The 16,968-nt window shown below is 41.3% G+C and overlaps 2 protein-coding genes across 12 annotated transcripts in view; both read left to right on the top strand.

The window, feature by feature from the left end:
* The window catches only part of LOC146547408 (abl interactor 2-like), a 32,274-nt gene extending 27,534 nt beyond the window's left edge, over positions 1–4,740 (top strand). For all 11 annotated transcript variants that reach the window (XM_085264466.1, XM_085264464.1, XM_085264458.1 and 8 more), the window contains 2 exons: positions 1,837–2,016; positions 2,374–4,740. In XM_085264466.1, the coding sequence (XP_085120592.1) occupies positions 1,837–2,016; positions 2,374–2,549 (356 nt within the window). In that variant the 3' untranslated portion in view covers positions 2,550–4,740. The remainder of the gene's footprint in view (positions 1–1,836; positions 2,017–2,373) is intronic.
* Positions 4,741–6,541: 1,801 nt separating this feature from the next.
* LOC146547407 (uncharacterized) lies at positions 6,542–16,729 on the top strand. Its single transcript, XM_085265488.1, has 7 exons — positions 6,542–6,757; positions 11,107–11,259; positions 13,801–13,926; positions 14,021–14,187; positions 15,652–15,739; positions 15,919–15,994; positions 16,199–16,729. The coding sequence occupies exons 1-7, from the start codon at positions 6,688–6,690 to the stop codon at positions 16,257–16,259; spliced, it is 741 nt and encodes a 246-aa protein (XP_085121614.1). The 5' UTR covers positions 6,542–6,687; the 3' UTR covers positions 16,260–16,729.
* Positions 16,730–16,968: the final 239 nt, after the last annotated feature.

Raw genomic sequence — 16,968 nt, 5'->3', positions numbered from 1 at the left:
GACACTATTTTGCATGACAACATTATATTGATACAGGTTCACGAAATACAAAGGTTTTTGTTCAGAAGGAGAACGAAGATCACCTGCTGGACTGCGATTTCAGTCCAGCAGGTGGTGCTGTTGACTTTTTTCCTAGTGAGGTTGGCACCATCAGGAAGAAATTGGCAAAATGGGGGGACTTCTTTCTTCATCTGAGGCAAAGAATAAATCAGAGAAGCACTTTCTGCATTTAACTCGAAGACATGGACACGAATGTCGTGTGAATGTAAAATACTGCAAACACGAGGGCACTGTCAAACGACACCTGACAGATTTACCTTGACAAAAGGAAAAAAAACACAATCTATCACCAACTTTATGTGCAAACACCAGCGTTCATGCAGCTCAAGATATTACAATCCAGCTGTCTGACACTGTCACAGAGGAAATCAAGCAGAAATTGTTGGGTTATTTGGAGCATGTGGAAATTATGTTTGTTTTTTTCCTTTCTTTGGACAACACCAACACAAAGTTTGCATTACAGTGCAACAGCTACACCTGGAGCCAGACTTCACACTAGCATAACAGAAGTAACTATTCTGCCATTGGCAGCTGTTGGATCTACAGCTGCCTTAATTTGCATTTGGATTTTTTAAAATGTGTCGAGGCAGGTTCAGACGTGCTTTAGGGTTTGTGGTAACCATGCTATAGTACTGTAGACCGCACATGACTGTTAAATGATCTAAATGAGCACTTTTTCAATAGCATGGAGACAAATGTTATAATAGGATAGATTTTAAACTAACGTTTAGTTTAACAAAACTTGCGATCTCTTTCTTGTGTGGAGCAAACTTAAAAAAAACACCAGTACAAATAGAATTATCCAAAGGAACTAGAGGGAAAGCTGTAACCCTGTCAAAGTGCGTCATATGTCAGGAGAAGGTGACTAATGCTAATGTGGTGCCAACAAAAGAGGAACTTGGAAACAAAATGATTCCTCCTTAAACAAACAAACCAGATGGTGCAGGCCAGCTCGGTGCTAATGAAGTTTAGTGCAAATCCAATTTTGTGTGTGAAGGCAGGTAATCACAAATTTCTGATGTGTGAGTGGATAAGTGAACAGTGTGGTGGCAGAAAAGCTCTTTATAAAGGTTTTATAAAGGAAATCTGGGCCCAGGGGTCTCAGTTAACCTGATGTCTGCTTCACCCACCATCAGCATGCAGGTTGGGTGCCTTCATGTGAAAACGCCTTGTACCAGTATGCACAACACGCTGGGAACATAATGACTTTTGAGTGTTCGTTGAAGATTTTAGTTCCCCTTTCATGGGTTTTGCTCCAGAAACGTTTGAAACAACTTCTCTTACTGAGTAAAAGTAATGCAGAGCATGTGAGACTATGGACAGCACATCAGCTCCAGATGTCATGCTTTTAAAAACCAAAGGCTCATTTTTAGTGTAAAGGTGCAAAAGCAAGAAATGGAGAAGTGAAACTGGTCAGAGGAAAAGTATTTTAGGTTTTTCCCATTGGTTAAAATCTGAGAGGGATTTCAAAGCCTGAAGGTGGTGGATTGGCAGCAGATGGTGGTGGTTGACTGCTCGGTATCATGCATGTAAGCAAAGAGTGTGAAGCATGATGAGAATAATGAGGCGTTTGTGTCGTCTTTCTGTAAATGCACGTTGAGCTGCTGCGTGCACTTTTTGTTTTCAGCATGTTTGTCCTCAGGTTCTCTGTAAAACTGACAAACACCCAGCATGGGCTGTTTCTGCATGACTGTAAGAGCTCCGCCTCTGAGCTTCTTCTCGTCTCTAACTGGTTGTCTCCCCCCCATTACTGCCCAACCTGGAAACTACTCCTAGTCTCAGACGTGCCACCTCCACCAGCCGACGAGCCGGTGTTTGAGGAGCCCACGCCTCCTCCGCCGCCACCTGAAGACTACGAGGACGATGAGGATGAAGAGGAGTCGGCGGTGGTGGAGTACAGTGACCCCTACGCTGAGGAGGACCCGCCCTGGGCCCCACGCAACTACCTGGAGAAAGGTCTGCCTTTGCTGGTCAAGGAAATGTGTGTGATAAAATAAAATGTTGAAAGTGTAATGTGGAAGATTAGCGGGTCCAAGAGGGGAAAAATGGATTCAGGGAAGAATTTAAATTAAACAAACTTGAATATTTTCTGATAAAATAAGCAGAAAGAAATGTGTAAATGAGGACGATTTGGCAAGAAAAATGACCAGAAAATGTGACTGTTTCATTTAATTAATTAAACAAAAATGGAAAAGGATTTCTTGCCATAAATGTACAACTTGTCAGAAATAAAAAATATTTTTTTCTGAATATTAGTCCAGAATATTAATCCACTCCATCTTTATTTCCATATTTTATTCCGTCATCCCGCAGTGGTGGCCATCTACGACTACTCCCGCGACAAAGAGGACGAGCTTTCGTTCCAGGAGGGCGCCATCATCTACGTGATCAAGAAGAACGATGACGGCTGGTTCGAGGGCGTCATGAACGGGACCACGGGCCTCTTCCCCGGCAACTACGTCGAGTCCATCATGCACTACGCTGACTGAGCGGCGCCTCCCTGAGCAGGAGAGGAAACGGGAGGAGCGCTTGTTGGGGATGGGAGCGGGGGGAGGGAAGGGTTAAAGGTCAAAGACTTTGATCGAACAGAGCATGATCACCTCCGGGCGAAGAGAGCAAAGAGCAGGGAGGCAAAGAGGAGGCAGGTTTTTGTTTTTTTGAAGAAATTGGACATGACAGACTCGGTCATTCTCGTGACTTAGTCGCCGCTATAAAACGACCACTACTCTAGATATAAGCTTCCCTGTAACGTTTCTTTCTTTGTGACTTTGTTTGATTAACGAGGAGGACTGGGCGGTGATGGGTTTGTTACTTTTTGAGAGTTTGTTTCACACTACGAGGCCACTAAATTGATTTCTGCTTCTTTTATGTTTTTTATTCCTTGTGTTTTTAGCAGTTTTCCCAATATTTATTTGTAGTGGGAGGTGGGGGGGATGAGCGGGTAGATGAGGCTTCGGAAAAAAAGGGCTGGAGGAAAATGCCTTCAGGTTTCGTTATTCTCAGACACTCCAGATGCAACAGCGATATCCTCAGTGAGACGCATGGATGGGCGGGTGAGGGCACGGAGCGTGCCAAAGCTGATGAAGATAAGCACATCAGATGTCTTAATGTGATCCACGAAGCTAGATAAAAGGGGGAAATCCTCCTTAAGAGTGCTTTAAATGATGAACTTTGCTCGTTTTTGTTCCGTTTGCGTGGTTAAAGCGGACGAGTTTAGTCACTACATGCTTTACTTTGCAGTTTTCAGGTGAAGGAATCGTCATCCAGCCCTCAAATCAGAGAAAGGCGTGGATTTAAAGTCTGCAGCTCCCGTAATAAAGTTGAATGAACAGTCGAGGCGAGCCGTTTACTTTTATGTCTTTATTCTATTTCTTTTGCCGTTCACCAAGAGTTGGCGGTCGAGTTTTGCTTACAGAGCGGCAGACTGCATGTTTGAACTCATGGAAGGAGAGGGGGGGCTAAAAGCTTCTTTTTTGCTCTACTGATGATTAATGTCTTAATATTTTTAGATATGGTGTGGTTTTGGTTTTTGATATTCACCCACGACAAACCACGACGACGATGCATTTAGGTCATTTCTAAGATGCTTGTGCCATATTGAAGTGTGTGTGTGTTGCTGTTTCAGAGGTTATCACTTCATTTTGCAATAAAAATCGGCCGGAGGGAAGCGGGACTGTCGTCGAATTACAGATCTTTAGTTTTTCCCGAGCTGTTTGAAATCAGAAGCACATACATTTGTAGTGAAAAGTTCAAAAAACAAAAAGGTGTAGAAGAAATATTATAAATGTGAAGATGTATTATGCCCTCAGACACAGGAATTATTGAATATGAAAAGAAGCCAGCTGTTGTGTTTTGAAACGGTTTTAAGTAACACATTAGGACCCCGATACCTTTGTTGTTGTTGTTTTTTTTGTTGTTTTTATTTTTTATTTTTTTTAAAGAGACAGTGAGTTTAGGCACCATTCGTCCTCCGTATGGTTTTTGATGCGCTTGGCTGTTTGCGAGGGCTCTGTGCTTGTACTTCTGTCAGGATCTTTTTATTTTCTACTCCCGAAAAAAAAGAAGAAAAAAAAAAAAGAAAAACAACAACAGCAAGTGGGTCTGTATGTGAGTCTTGCATGCCATTGTTATTATCTGTACTGGTGTCCCTGAAACCTACGTGGCAAGATCACCCATTTCTAAAAAGGCAAGCAGCCCTGCAGCTCTGACCAGGTACCGCCAGCCTCATCCAAAGAGACTGTACAACTTTACTTCGAGCCCACGTCCAAGGAGCCGCTCGCTGACCTGTGGGGGAGGAGGGACAGAGGGAGGGGAGGCACTCGGCTTCCTCCTCCCCCCTGACAGTAGCCGTCATCAGTGGTGAAAAATCTTTTTTTGTGTGTGTGTGCATAAGCTGCTAGTGAATCCTGCGGACAGACTGCAGGCGGGAGATGAATGAGAACATTGACTCTTGTTGCATAACACTCATAAACTGACACTAAAATATATATATATATATATGTATCTGAGTGAGGCCCTCTGGTCTGCAGGATTCACAGCTTCCTGGAGTCACAGACGTCCCCTCGGGATGTCGAGTTTAACAGTCCATAATGCCATTGTGTTGCACAGTTAAAGTTGAATTGCAGAAGTATCATATTTGTAAAATCATGAGAACAAAGACAATAAAATTATTGAGATTTATCGGTGGAGTCTCATCTTGCTTCATTAATGTTTCTTTGCTGTGCAGAAATGCATGTGAGAGAATAATGTCCAGTTTAAAAGTACACTGGGGGGTAAAGACTAAAAATCAAGCAGAGTCTACTGGGAATTTCCATGTCTCAGTCTGTGCAGATCAGTTTATGATAAAACTGGATTAAATGAAGCACCAAATCACAATAGGTGCCTCAAGACGCTTTACGTTGTAAGGCAAAGAAACCCCAACAATCAGAGGACCGCTAAGAGTAAGCGGTTTGGTGACAGTGGGAAGAAAAAACTCCCTTTTAATAGAAAGAAACCTAGAGCAGAACCAGGGAGGGGCACCCATCTGCTAGGACTGATTTGAGGTGAGGTGAGGAAGACGGGACAGAAGGAAAACAGAAGAGAGGCAGACATAATAACTAATGATTAAATGAAGAAAGGTGGGTGGAAAAAGGTGAGTGAAGAAGAAACAGTGCATCATGGCAAGTCCCCAGCAGCTAAGGCCTACTGCAGCATAACTAAGGGAAGATTCAGAGTCACCTGATCCAACTATAACTATATGCTTTATCAAAAAAAACCCTGTTAAGCCCGTCTGTCTCCCGAATCCAAGCTGGGAGCTGGTTCCAACCTCCCATTCTACTTTTAAATATCCTAGGAACCACAAGTAAGCTTGCAGTCCTGGAAGTCTGCAAAGTGCTCCATTGGGGTGGTATAGTACTGTAAGGTAGTTAAGATAAGATGGGGCCTGATTATTCAAGAGTTTATATGAGAAGAATTTTAAACTTGATTCTGGATTTAGCAGAGGGGCCAATGAAGAGAAGCCCATATACGCTCTTTCAGTGTTTTTCAGTACTAGCTGCAGCATTGGTGGATCAACTAGTTGTTTTAACAAGCTGAAAAAAACAAAACTATAATGGCTACATGTAAGCAATCTGTTAGACAGTTTATGCAGCTGTGGTTAAATAAGAGCGTACATTTACAGTATTTCCCTGTTCACAGGGGCCTTGTAGCAGGTTTAACTGGTCCTGGTGTTCAGAAAGGGAAGACAGCTTTCCTTAATATTAAGATATTGACAATTTAACTATTTGCCTTATTTTATACACTGAGGTGAGAACTTTAACATTACCTTTATATTTGTGCATCAGCCAAATGTGAAACTAAGTAAACCTGAGGCAGGTTGCTTGAGTTATTGAGTGCTTAATTTTTCAAAGCTTAAATAAGTCAACCAAAATAATAAATGAATATACTTAATAAAAATGTCTTATTTTTTTTTCAAGGAAATGTAGATTTAGCCTAACTGAAGAAGATGGGTATAACCTTTTATGCAGCCCTGTGTTGTGATACAGACAAATGACAGGAGGCCTGGCTGTACAAGAGTATAAAGGCAATTTTGTGTTCAGCAACTCTTTTTTTTTTTTAGAAAGTGTTGCTACAATATTTAGAGGCTTTAAAAGTCATTAAAGCAGCATTTCTTTATTTTGTAGCAAAAATTGAGACGTACTGTTGTCTTGTGATTAATGCATGTCGAAAAAAACGGCACAATATTTTAGCAGATTTAAGATCTACAAAAGTCTGAGAAACCACAGCGTGAAAGTGAATCATTTAGAGCACGGAGCACAATGTTTACACTGAAAACAACTGGAGTAGAAACAGAGAGCAGCACCACAAATACACACGTAAACTGTGTGTAAAATAAAAATGTGCTGCACTTGCCACAACCTGCTCTGGAAGTTGTTCAACCAGTTCTTCACAAAGTAGAATTTGTTTCCTCCTGTTTTTTTTTTTAAATTTGACTTTCATTTTAATGTCAGATCTTCTTTCTCTAGATTAGCAGCACCTGCGACCTGTTTTATTCCCTTTATTCCAACAACTTCCACATCCTAGAATTATCTGTGGGATTTGCACCAGAATGGTGGATTATTTACCAGCTCTTTTTATTAATTCAGGAAGATGTTACCATCGTGCTCTTTGGGTTTTATGATTCTGGTGGTGGCTTGGAAGACGCTGGGTGGTAACTCAGGTGAGTTTTGGATACTCTGTGTGGAAGTTTGATAGATAATTAGAAAAAACAGGACTGGGACAGGTTAGTGTACTTTTCACTCTAAAGTGAAACAGTCCCACTGGTACAAAGTAAAAGTTTCAGGTGAGCAAACAAAAATATAACATGTTTATATATAATGTTTGTATTCATGATTAAAGTCATACTCTGCACTTTTGGCAACCGAACACAACCACGGAACTGTCTGCCATACATACAAAAAATGCTACAGGTACAACAAATGAAGTGACAAATGACATATTTATTGAATATAAACCAGAACCAGAGAGCAAAGCATGTTCAACACAGTTTGTGCCTAACTTCACCAAAGAACCATTTTTATTGATGTGGTGTGTTTGTGTATAAGTGTGTTTTACTCCTCCTCGTCATCAGTCTCATAGTATATGTTTACTATCCAGAATAATGTTAACGTCCTGTAAGGTGTACTGTGCATTCTTTTGTTTTGAGTACCTCTCAACCTCACGCACTAACTCAGGCTCCTTCCCCACCAGAGAGGTGACATTCCATGTCCCTATTGTCAGTCTTGGCAGCCGGGGATCACTCCGCCAGGGCCTCCGCTCCTGGCTGCCACCCGGCACACAATGCACCCGACCCCTGTGGCGCCTCCTGCGGGTGGTGGGCCTGCGGGAGGATGGGCCCATGTCTCCTCTTCGGGCTGTGCCCAGCCGGGCCCCATAGACTAAGGCCTGGCCACCAGATGCTCGCCCTCGGGCACCCTCCCCGGGCCTGGCTCCAGGGCGGGGCCCCGGTAACCCTATCCCGGGCAGGGTAAACTGTTCCCTCGATGTTCTCTTCATAAGGGTCTTCTGAAGGTTTAAAGCGTTTGACCCCTAATGGACACTTTTGCTACCATCACATCTTGGTAACGTAATACTGTGAAACAACGAGACAAACCAGTGCTGCACAACTGTAAATAAGGCTCCTTATTACAGTAAAGCAACCCATCAGTAATTAAGACTGACACATGTTTTGGAGAAATCCATGTGTACAGACAAGGAAAGAAAAAAACTCTGAGACTGTTAAAGACAGAAACCTGTGATTGTGGTGAATGGTTCACTTCACTAAGGAAATCGTTGCTGTACTTCGATGGTAATCAGTGTTATGCTGTAAAAGAGGATATTTTTCACAAGTATGTTCATTTAGATTTCAGTGCAAAGTATTGTACATTTCACTTCATTTACTAGTGATGTAATAAATAGATTCATCACATAAAAGTACAATGTTGTAAAAGGCAGATGTATCATTTTTTAGCATCAAGATGAATGTGTCACAGCTGGGGGCAATCGTGTGGTGTATTGAAAAAAAGGATCCAAAATGCAGGTACTGGCTGGGGTGTGAGTGAGTGTTTATTTACAGCGGTGAGAAGGTGACAAAACAGGAAGAGCAGAGCGGGGAGTAAACAAACCTAAACTGGGAAAACTAAAGAACAAAACTTAAACCAGACACTCACGGGAGGAGGAGCAAAATGCACAAAGAGAGATGGCAGAGAGACGCAGAATGAATACAGGGTAACAGAATAATGCAGACTGACATGGAACTAAACAGACGACACGACAGAGAGCACAGGAAAACACAGGGCTTAAATACACGGGGAGTAATCAGGGAATGGGCCACAGGAGGGAGACACAGCTGGGAGCAATTAGGCTAACGAGACAGGGGAGAGGTAAAACTGAACACACTGACATGAGACATGAACTTTCAGAATAAAACAGGAAACTAACAGACACAGAAAACCAGACAGGACACTGAACTTGACAGGCAGACTCATGAGCAGACACAATAACACCATGGACAGACAGAGGGAACACAGAGAAGTGGGAGCAGGCAGGCAAAGAACAGAAACCTAACAAATGGCAAAATCACAACAGAATACACACTCGGAATGAACAAAAGCATAAGGAAACACAAAACACTGAGTCCTAAGACTCAGGACCATGACAGAATGTTTGTACATTTTTGTTTTGCACATGGAATTCATGTCCATAAATTCATAAATAGTTACAGTGGATCTGCTGCTTAAGCTATTTAGCGTGATCAATAAGTACTGTAAGTAGTATAAATTTGCCTTTTCTTATAGAGTAAATAAGAAGCTGGGGACACTGAGTCAGAATGGTTCATGCAGTGGTCGGTGTCTACCATGGCAGAGCTACAGATTAAAAATGCCCAAAGCGAAGCGGTCAAAGTCTGGCTGTACTTCACAGCAAAAGATGCAAACTCAGCAGCCTGCAACAAGTGCTTTAAGGTGATACTGTGCAAAAGAGGTAACTCCTCGAATCTGATGAAACACCTGCCTATAGCATTTTGTTAAAAGCCGAGAAATGCACCGTATTTGATAGCTTGCTGCGAGACCTCACACCGTGCGCATCTACTGTGGGTGGGTTGCCTGTTATCTGACCCGGAGTTAGCAACATCCCCCAAAAACCCAAAGAGGAGAGTCCTGGCCCCTAGCCCTGCCAGTGTAGCAGAAATGATGACGGTGACGAATGATGATGATGATGGCAGCAGCAGCAGCCGTTCTTCTCTGCGTGAGTAGCTTAATGTTGTTCGTGTGTAATTTACGCTGAGTAGGCCACATTATTACATTAATGCACGTAAGGTGAACTAGCAAACACCGTCGTAGTTACATGCGGCTGTCTTCTTGTTCGATGGCAGATACTCCCTTCACCCTGGCCAAAAAGGCTAAAATGACCAAAGAAAAGGTGGAAAACAGCTAAACATGAGAGGTTTTTGGACAAAGTTTGTTTTTTCCATTGTTTAAGCACTGCTTCCAGCCAAGAGTGATGCCATAAATCCCCTATAGCTGCAGAAAAGGCTAACATTGTTATCTTTTTACAAAAAAACAGCTAAACATGAGAGGTTTTTGGACCAATTTTGTGTTCTCCATTCTTTAAGCACTGGTTCGAGCACCGTTTAAGCACCGGCACGTTTCAAAAGTACCGGTTTGGTACTGGTATTGGATAAAACCTAAACGATACCCATCCCTATCCGGGAGTGGCTTTTTGATCCCTGTGTGAAGTAGCATAACATAAGCAGCATGAAAGGTAATAGGAAGACAGCATCTGCAGACTGTTCAAGTTTCTTTTAAGTGTTCTTTATTTTCTGGCGTCGCCTTTCAACAATTGTTTCACAAAACATAAGAACCTGTGAGTCAAAATCTCACCTGCTTTATATAGAATTCCACTCACACCTGGATCTCATTAACCTCTATCATTGGGAAAACAGGGTAGACTAAATAACACAGTCTAGACAAAGAAACAGGAATAAAATCATTTTTCCACTTAACAAACTCATTCACCCAACTAAACAGTTTGAAAAGTCAATCTCTTCACCTAATCTGACTCATGAGGTTATTTTAAAATGAAATAAAATTTTTACACAAAATAAGCACCCCTTCATATGGTTACACCCAATTGACATGATCAGTGACATCATATTCTATAAAATCAGGAAGTACTGGGGCGGCCCTTCACACATACCTGTTTTACAAATAGGACCTGCTCAAAGGAACACACAATGGTAAGTATAACCAAACTACATAAACAAATGAAAGATGCAAATCAATTAATGATGAAGTGACATTTAGCTTTAAGTACATTTGCACAGATGAAATAAATATAACCAATGCTACCACAAACAGACCCGGGATAGTATGCAGAGCCAAGGTTACATGTGCTGTGTTTACATTAAAGCATTATGGATAGATTATAGGATAACAGAACACAAAATAACAATATATGCAAGTGACAAATGGCAAATGAATTCTGTCCTAGCCACTTTGTCACACCGTGATCAACAGTTAGAGCTTGGCTCACAATGGTGGGTGTTGGACTCCACCCCCTTTGTCATTAATTCTGGAAGTAATTTTTAGGCACAGCCGAGGGATGGAGCAGATCATGTTTGGTGGTCTTAGAATCTCATCTCTGCTGTTTGCAGATGATGTGATTCTATTCTCTTCATTATCTCCTGCTTTCACTGGGGCGAAGAGTTGTTGCTGATGGCTGGTCGAGCCATGCTTTCACCTATGACCATGAGCTGTGGGTAGTTACCAAAAGAATATAACCACAGATACAAACAGGAGAAGATCTCAGAGTAGACATCCTTCCAAGCCCTCTCAGTTGGCTTGGAAATGCCTCGGTGTATTTTCAAAAGACTTGGAGGAGGTGGATGAGAAGAGGGAGGTCTGAGCATCTACACTTATACTGCTGCCCCCACAGCCTGAATGTCTACATTGCACAAGACCAAACTGTAAATTAAAGCAATTATGCATTTAAAGAATTGAATGTGAAACTCTTAATATGTTGATTTTGCAGAGAAAGAAGGCGTCTACAAGAAAGTGGGTGACAAAGTCGTCCTCACACCAGGCTCTGTGTCTGCTTCCATCACCAGGATCAAGTGGACACATGATCAGGATGTTGCTCTGGAGTGGACCAGACAACAACGTTTCACCTCCTGGCACTTCCGAGGTACATTCACTCAAGACTGAAATCCATATACATGCACAGATTACATATTTTTAATGTTTGTAGCGTATTTAGAAAAAAGTCATGACTCTCATTGTAAAACTACAAAGCCTAAAAGTATCCTTAAATCTTTCCTTTAATTTAACCCCTGAACATACACCAAACATGAAGGTTTTGGTACTGACGACCTTTAAATAAACGTAAACCTTTGCTCAAATAATATTTTTAAGGGACATATTTACGCCGACCTAGAGACTAGTTGTTGACTGCCTGACAACCATCGGTTGCCACATAAAAATGTGTTTTCTCTGACTGATTGGGTGGCAGAAAAGTACCTGCATTTTTTCAACTTTGACTTCCACTGCGTGGGTAGTTGGCAAGTTATTTACATTTTAAGTCACACAGACAATTCACCACCTTTATGCAAACTATTGGTTTCCACGTCAATCTGATGTTGACTAAAGCAATCACAAGCAGTCTTGAAAATCCCAGTAAGTTGATTCTGTCCATCTGAACATAACATATTCAGTGAGTAGAAGTCTCTCGTCCCAAGTGACTTCTTCGCTCTTTTTCAGTGACTTCACTGAAAAAGACCTGAAGAAGTCACTTAGATGAGAGAGTGAATGTTTCTGCCACTGTACTTGCTACACCAAGATGGACAGAATTAATTTTCTGGCACCAGGAGGTTTGTGGTGAAGCACCCTCTTTGTGAGTATTCAACCAGGGACATCCAGGGACCTTCAGCAAACACTCAACTGGCCAAAGACAAAATATCTTTCAATAGCAACCAGAGGTTGCAAGGAGTGTGTAACTTAAGCCTTCATTAACAGGCTAAGTAGATTCTTTGGGGTAGGTTTTTTGTTTAAACTGTTATGAGGTATTCAAAGAAGCTTGCAAAGAAAAGCGTCTGGACTTCTTTAAGTTGCTTGAAGACGTTTCACGTCTCATCCAAGAAGCTTCTTCAGTTCTAAGGTTAAGTCCCAGATATAAACCTAGTGGGAGTATCCCCCCGCAGAGGGACAAAAGGACCCCCTGATGATCCTCTAATCGCCTGAGCCAAGGTGTGAAACTGGGTGTGGGTCCAAATCAGCCAGGGTTTCGAGTGAGCTCATTGTGAAACCTGGCCCCACCTTATCATGCGAATTCCTGAGATCAGATGGCCAGGATGTGAGTGGGCTTTAAGGCGTCTGGGGAGGGAACTCAAAACTGGATTATAGATGGCAGACAGTTGGTGTCGTAAATCACCGCCTCTGTTCAAAGATGGTCGCTCACAGTGGACATAGATGGCTTCTTTCACTCCTCTTTCAAACCAGTTTACCGGAAGCCCACACACACGGACCAGTACCTCCTCTTTGACTCACATCACCCTCTGGAACACAAACTTGGAGTAATTAGGACCCTACACCACCGGGCAGAACATGTTCCCTCTAAGCCTGAAGGAAAAAAGAAGGAACACACACATGTAAAGGAAGCACTCAAAACGTGCAGCTACCCTAAATGGGCGTTCTTAAAGTCAGCAAAGAGGCACAGAAAAGAAGATCAGACACCAGCGAGGAAGGATAAGAAGGACAGACGCAACAACATTGTCATCCCATATGTAGCCAGTGTATCAGAAAAACTCAGGAGAGTTTTCTCCAAGCATGACATCCCAGTGTATTTCAGACCCAGCAACACGCTCAGACAAAAACTGGTTCACCCGAAAGACAAAACTCCAAAACACAGACTTAACAATGTGGTGTATGCTGTACAGTGCAGCGAGGAATGCCCAGACCTCTACATTAGAGAGACAAACAGTCACTTCACAAGTGCACAACACAGAAGAGCCACCTCCACAGGACAAGACTCAGCAGTCCATCTGCATCTTAAGGATAAAGGACACTCTTTCGAGGATGCCAATATTCACATTTTGGACAGAGAGGACAGATGGTTTGAAAGAGGAGTGAAAGAAGCCATCTATGTCCACTGTGAGCGACCATCTTTGAACAGAGGCGGTGATTTACGACACCAACTGTCTGCCATCTATAATCCAGTTTTGAGTTCCCTCTCCAGACGCCTCAACGCCCACTCACATCCTGGGCCATCTGACCTCAGGAATTCGCATGATAAGGTGGGGCCAGGTTTCACAATGAACTCACCTGAAACCCTGGCTGATTGTGACCCACACCCAGTTTCACACCTTGGCTCAGGTGATTAGAGGATTACCAGGGGGTCCTATTGTCCCTCTGTGGGGGGTTACTCCCACTAGGTTTATATCTGGGACTCCCCACCATTTGACCTTAGAATTGAAGAAGCTTCTCGGATGAGACGTGAAACGTCTTCAAGCAACTTAAAGAAGTCCAGACATTTTTCTTTGCGAGCTCCTTAAACTACGATGACCTGGATGACTGAGAACCTTCACAGACAACGTTATGAGGTATAAATAAATCTCGGATTCCAGTGATGTAAATTTCTACTGGTTAGCACCTTAAACTATGAAGTTTAAGGTAATTTCTGTGCTAATATATTGAAATGATCCACGATGATACCGTCACTTCATACTTTTAGATGGCTGTGAGGTGGATACCTCCACTGGGGTCCTGACGATCTCAAACCTGGCTCTAAACGACAGCGGCAGCTACACGGCGGAGATTAATGGTGAAGTCATGAGCACAACGGAAATCATTGTTATCAGTAAGTGGGAGGAGGAATTCATACTCTAGCTAGCACGGACTAGTTCACCTGATTTTAAGTCTAATTCTTGTTGGTTTTCTCTCTTTTCTACCAGCCACTGTCCCTAATCCTACTGTGTCCACATGGTGCCACCCTGAGATGACCTACTGTACTCTCACTTGTGAACCCAACGTGACAGATGATGCCAAACCGATCACCTATTACTGGATGATAGGTGACATGGTGAAACAGTCTCCAACCAGTCAGTTCAACATCACACAGGTAAAAACAGGATCTGATTATTGAATCACATGACAGCTCTGTTGGTTATTTTTGTCATTTTATCCAAACCTAATGAATCCAAAACTTTTTTTAATCGAAATACTTTCAAGACATTTTATCGCAGCTTTATGTGCATTTGGCCTTTACACAATGTATGAAGAACCCGTTTGCTTTTCCTTCATTATTTAAAGACCAATAGTGACCATCAAGTAAAATCTTCAGTTTATTACATATATAATATATTGTATATGGAAACACTTATAGACCAAAGAAGATAACAGCTTAAATGCTGAATTATGTATACTGACAGAAGAGTTATCCAGATTTTCAGACCACCAGTGTGCAGCCTTCATTTGAGAAACAAACAGCAGCGATTAAAAAAAGAGAGAAAGTTGATGACCTGTTATCTCTGGTTGGGGTTTTACATTTTGTAACTAGCTAAAGCAAAAGAAAGCCTGTCTGTGTTGAACTTTCTTTGCAGTACAGCGGTCCATAGTTTATCTCGGGAGTTACGTTCTAAAAAATAACCTGCCATATAGGTGTAATCCGCGAAGTAGCCAACTTTGTTTTCTCACTACACACTTTAGACACTTTTCTCAGACAGTCATGAACATTTTCACACTTTTCTCTATTGTTTAAACACTCTCAAAATTCAAACCTTCGTAGAAAAATAGGTCCAGTATTATAGAATGAAACCAAACCGTCAACATTGTTATGTTTGTTGGGGAGAAAACTTACAAACATACAGTACAGCACTTCAGAGTCACACTGCTAGAGATCGAAGATTTATGTTAATTTGACAAGCTGAACGCATTCTGTTCTGGACAGGAGACACAGCATGAGATTGATTGACAATGGTCTACAGCCAATCAGGACGCAGAACTCAATGTGCTGTAAGGAAAAAAAGCATGCAAAATTGCACCAAACAAAAACAACCGCGAAACAGCGAGGCCACGAAAGGTGAACCGCGTTATAGCAAGGGACCACTGTACACCTAACTGATCAGCTGTTTTTATCCCCTATGTGTATACAACCTGATGAATTCCTCATGAATTTTGTATTTCCTGAAGAATAAACCATATTAAATATGCGTTTTCAGGTAATATTTGCCTTTTTTTTTTTTTTTTTTTTTTTTAAGTCTGCATTTGGGTCTTACACCGATCTTGGCACGTCCAAATCCACAGACACACATACCCACAAACAAACAAACAAAACAATTAGGGTGCATGTTTCAAACAAAGAATCAGAAAACGAATACATTCAGACTATCAAATGATTATCTTTAGCTTCATGGTAATTAAGTCAGTAAGTTGGAGGGAAAGTTCTGACAGATTTGAGCGCCACAAACAAATTCAGTGACTGGCAAATGGTAAAATTCAATATGTGGTAAACAAAACAAGGACATTTATTTCTAAATAAAATGCAGTGTGTGTTTATGAGCTCCTTTTTTCTCTTCATTTGCAGGCAAACAGAGAGCGTTTGATAAGCTGTCAGCTGGAAAACCCAGTCAGCTATGGATACAGTGAAAAAATCCTGAATCCACTCTTAATCAGTGAGTTATCAGCTCAACAAATTATATATGATTAAATATTACATTTTATATATGAAAAACAACAGCGACTGTGGCAGTGCATCTTTTTATTTTTTATTTTTTTATTTTACACGTATTTAAAGACTAGAAAACATAATTCTTGTAAAATTAATTTATTCCTTTTCTAAAACTTTTCTTAGGGAATCGGGCTTTACTGAGCTTACCATTTGTATGGATTCTGGTGTTCCCGTTTGGCCTTATTTGTTGTAAATGCTGGTAAGAATCCACAAAAGATTACTCTGTACAAGTTTATCAGCATTATTTTTATTGTACTGTATTGTTCTCACTTAATAATTTTTATTTAGATCTAATTTGATGGACTTTTTCCATTTTATTTTATTTTAGTTCTTCTTTCAGCTTTGCGTTGTGACGTACCCCTGCTCTAACTGGTTGTCTTTTTCTTCTTGTCCACCTAAAAAGTTGTTGTACCCGCAGGACCCGAAGACAGCGCTCCTCCACTGCTACCAACACTGTGAGATAGAGCAGTGCTGGATCAAACTGTGATGATGAGGATGAAGAAGAGTTGGTGTTGCATAAACCACTGGAGAAAAGTCTGCTTTAACTAGTCCTGGAAATACAGGAAGAGAATAATACGGAGGCTTCGGCGGACAAACAAACCCAAAACAAATATATGTGTATATATTATGTGTAAGAAATAGTAGTAATAAATAAAAGAATATATAGCCAGAGATATTTCTATTAGGAAAAAAAGAAAATCCCTTTGGGCAAAATTACAATGTTTTTTATGTCAGATTATGAATGTCCATAATGTGTTGTACAGATAAAGTTCCAGAAGCATCTTACTTGTAAAATCTTACTGGGGTGAATGCCAAACTTGAGAGGTTCATTCTTCATGTGTGAGGACAAACAGACAGGATTTAAATACTTTGTCAACTTTATAATCAGCTTAAATAGCCCTCTAAGTCTATGTGATATACTGTGTGGTATACCATTGATGTATTAAAGTAGAGTTGGTATAAACTGTGGCTATTTGCAAACATATTTCATGTTAACACATCACATTTTGCAAAGTATTTGCCCTCAAATATAGTTTGGTAGATATAGGCCTATAAACATTTGCATTACTGGAAATGTGCTTCAGAAAATGACCTTGGTCAGTGGACCAGTTTGATTTCCTGTTTTGTTTTGTTTGTTTTTTTGTTTGTTTGTTTTTTTTGGGGGGGGCGACA

This window comes from Mchenga conophoros, linkage group LG23, assembly GCF_057382185.1.
Source record: "Mchenga conophoros isolate Kocher_MC1m ecotype Shallow Benthic linkage group LG23, M_conophoros_male_GT1.1, whole genome shotgun sequence".
In the NCBI taxonomy this organism is placed as follows: Eukaryota; Metazoa; Chordata; class Actinopteri; order Cichliformes; family Cichlidae; genus Mchenga; species Mchenga conophoros.
This window is presented reverse-complemented; position numbering and strand designations above follow the sequence as displayed.

Bases quoted from the DNA above. Each gene is read 5' to 3' on its own strand.
- LOC146547407 (XM_085265488.1), top strand. From the start codon at position 6,688: ATGTTACCATCGTGCTCTTTGGGTTTTATGATTCTGGTGGTGGCTTGG. The intron at 14,188-15,651 runs GTAAAAACAGGA...CTTCATTTGCAG, and splicing joins GTCAGTTCAACATCACACAG to GCAAACAGAGAGCGTTTGAT. The intron at 15,740-15,918 runs GTGAGTTATCAG...AACTTTTCTTAG, and splicing joins CCTGAATCCACTCTTAATCA to GGAATCGGGCTTTACTGAGC.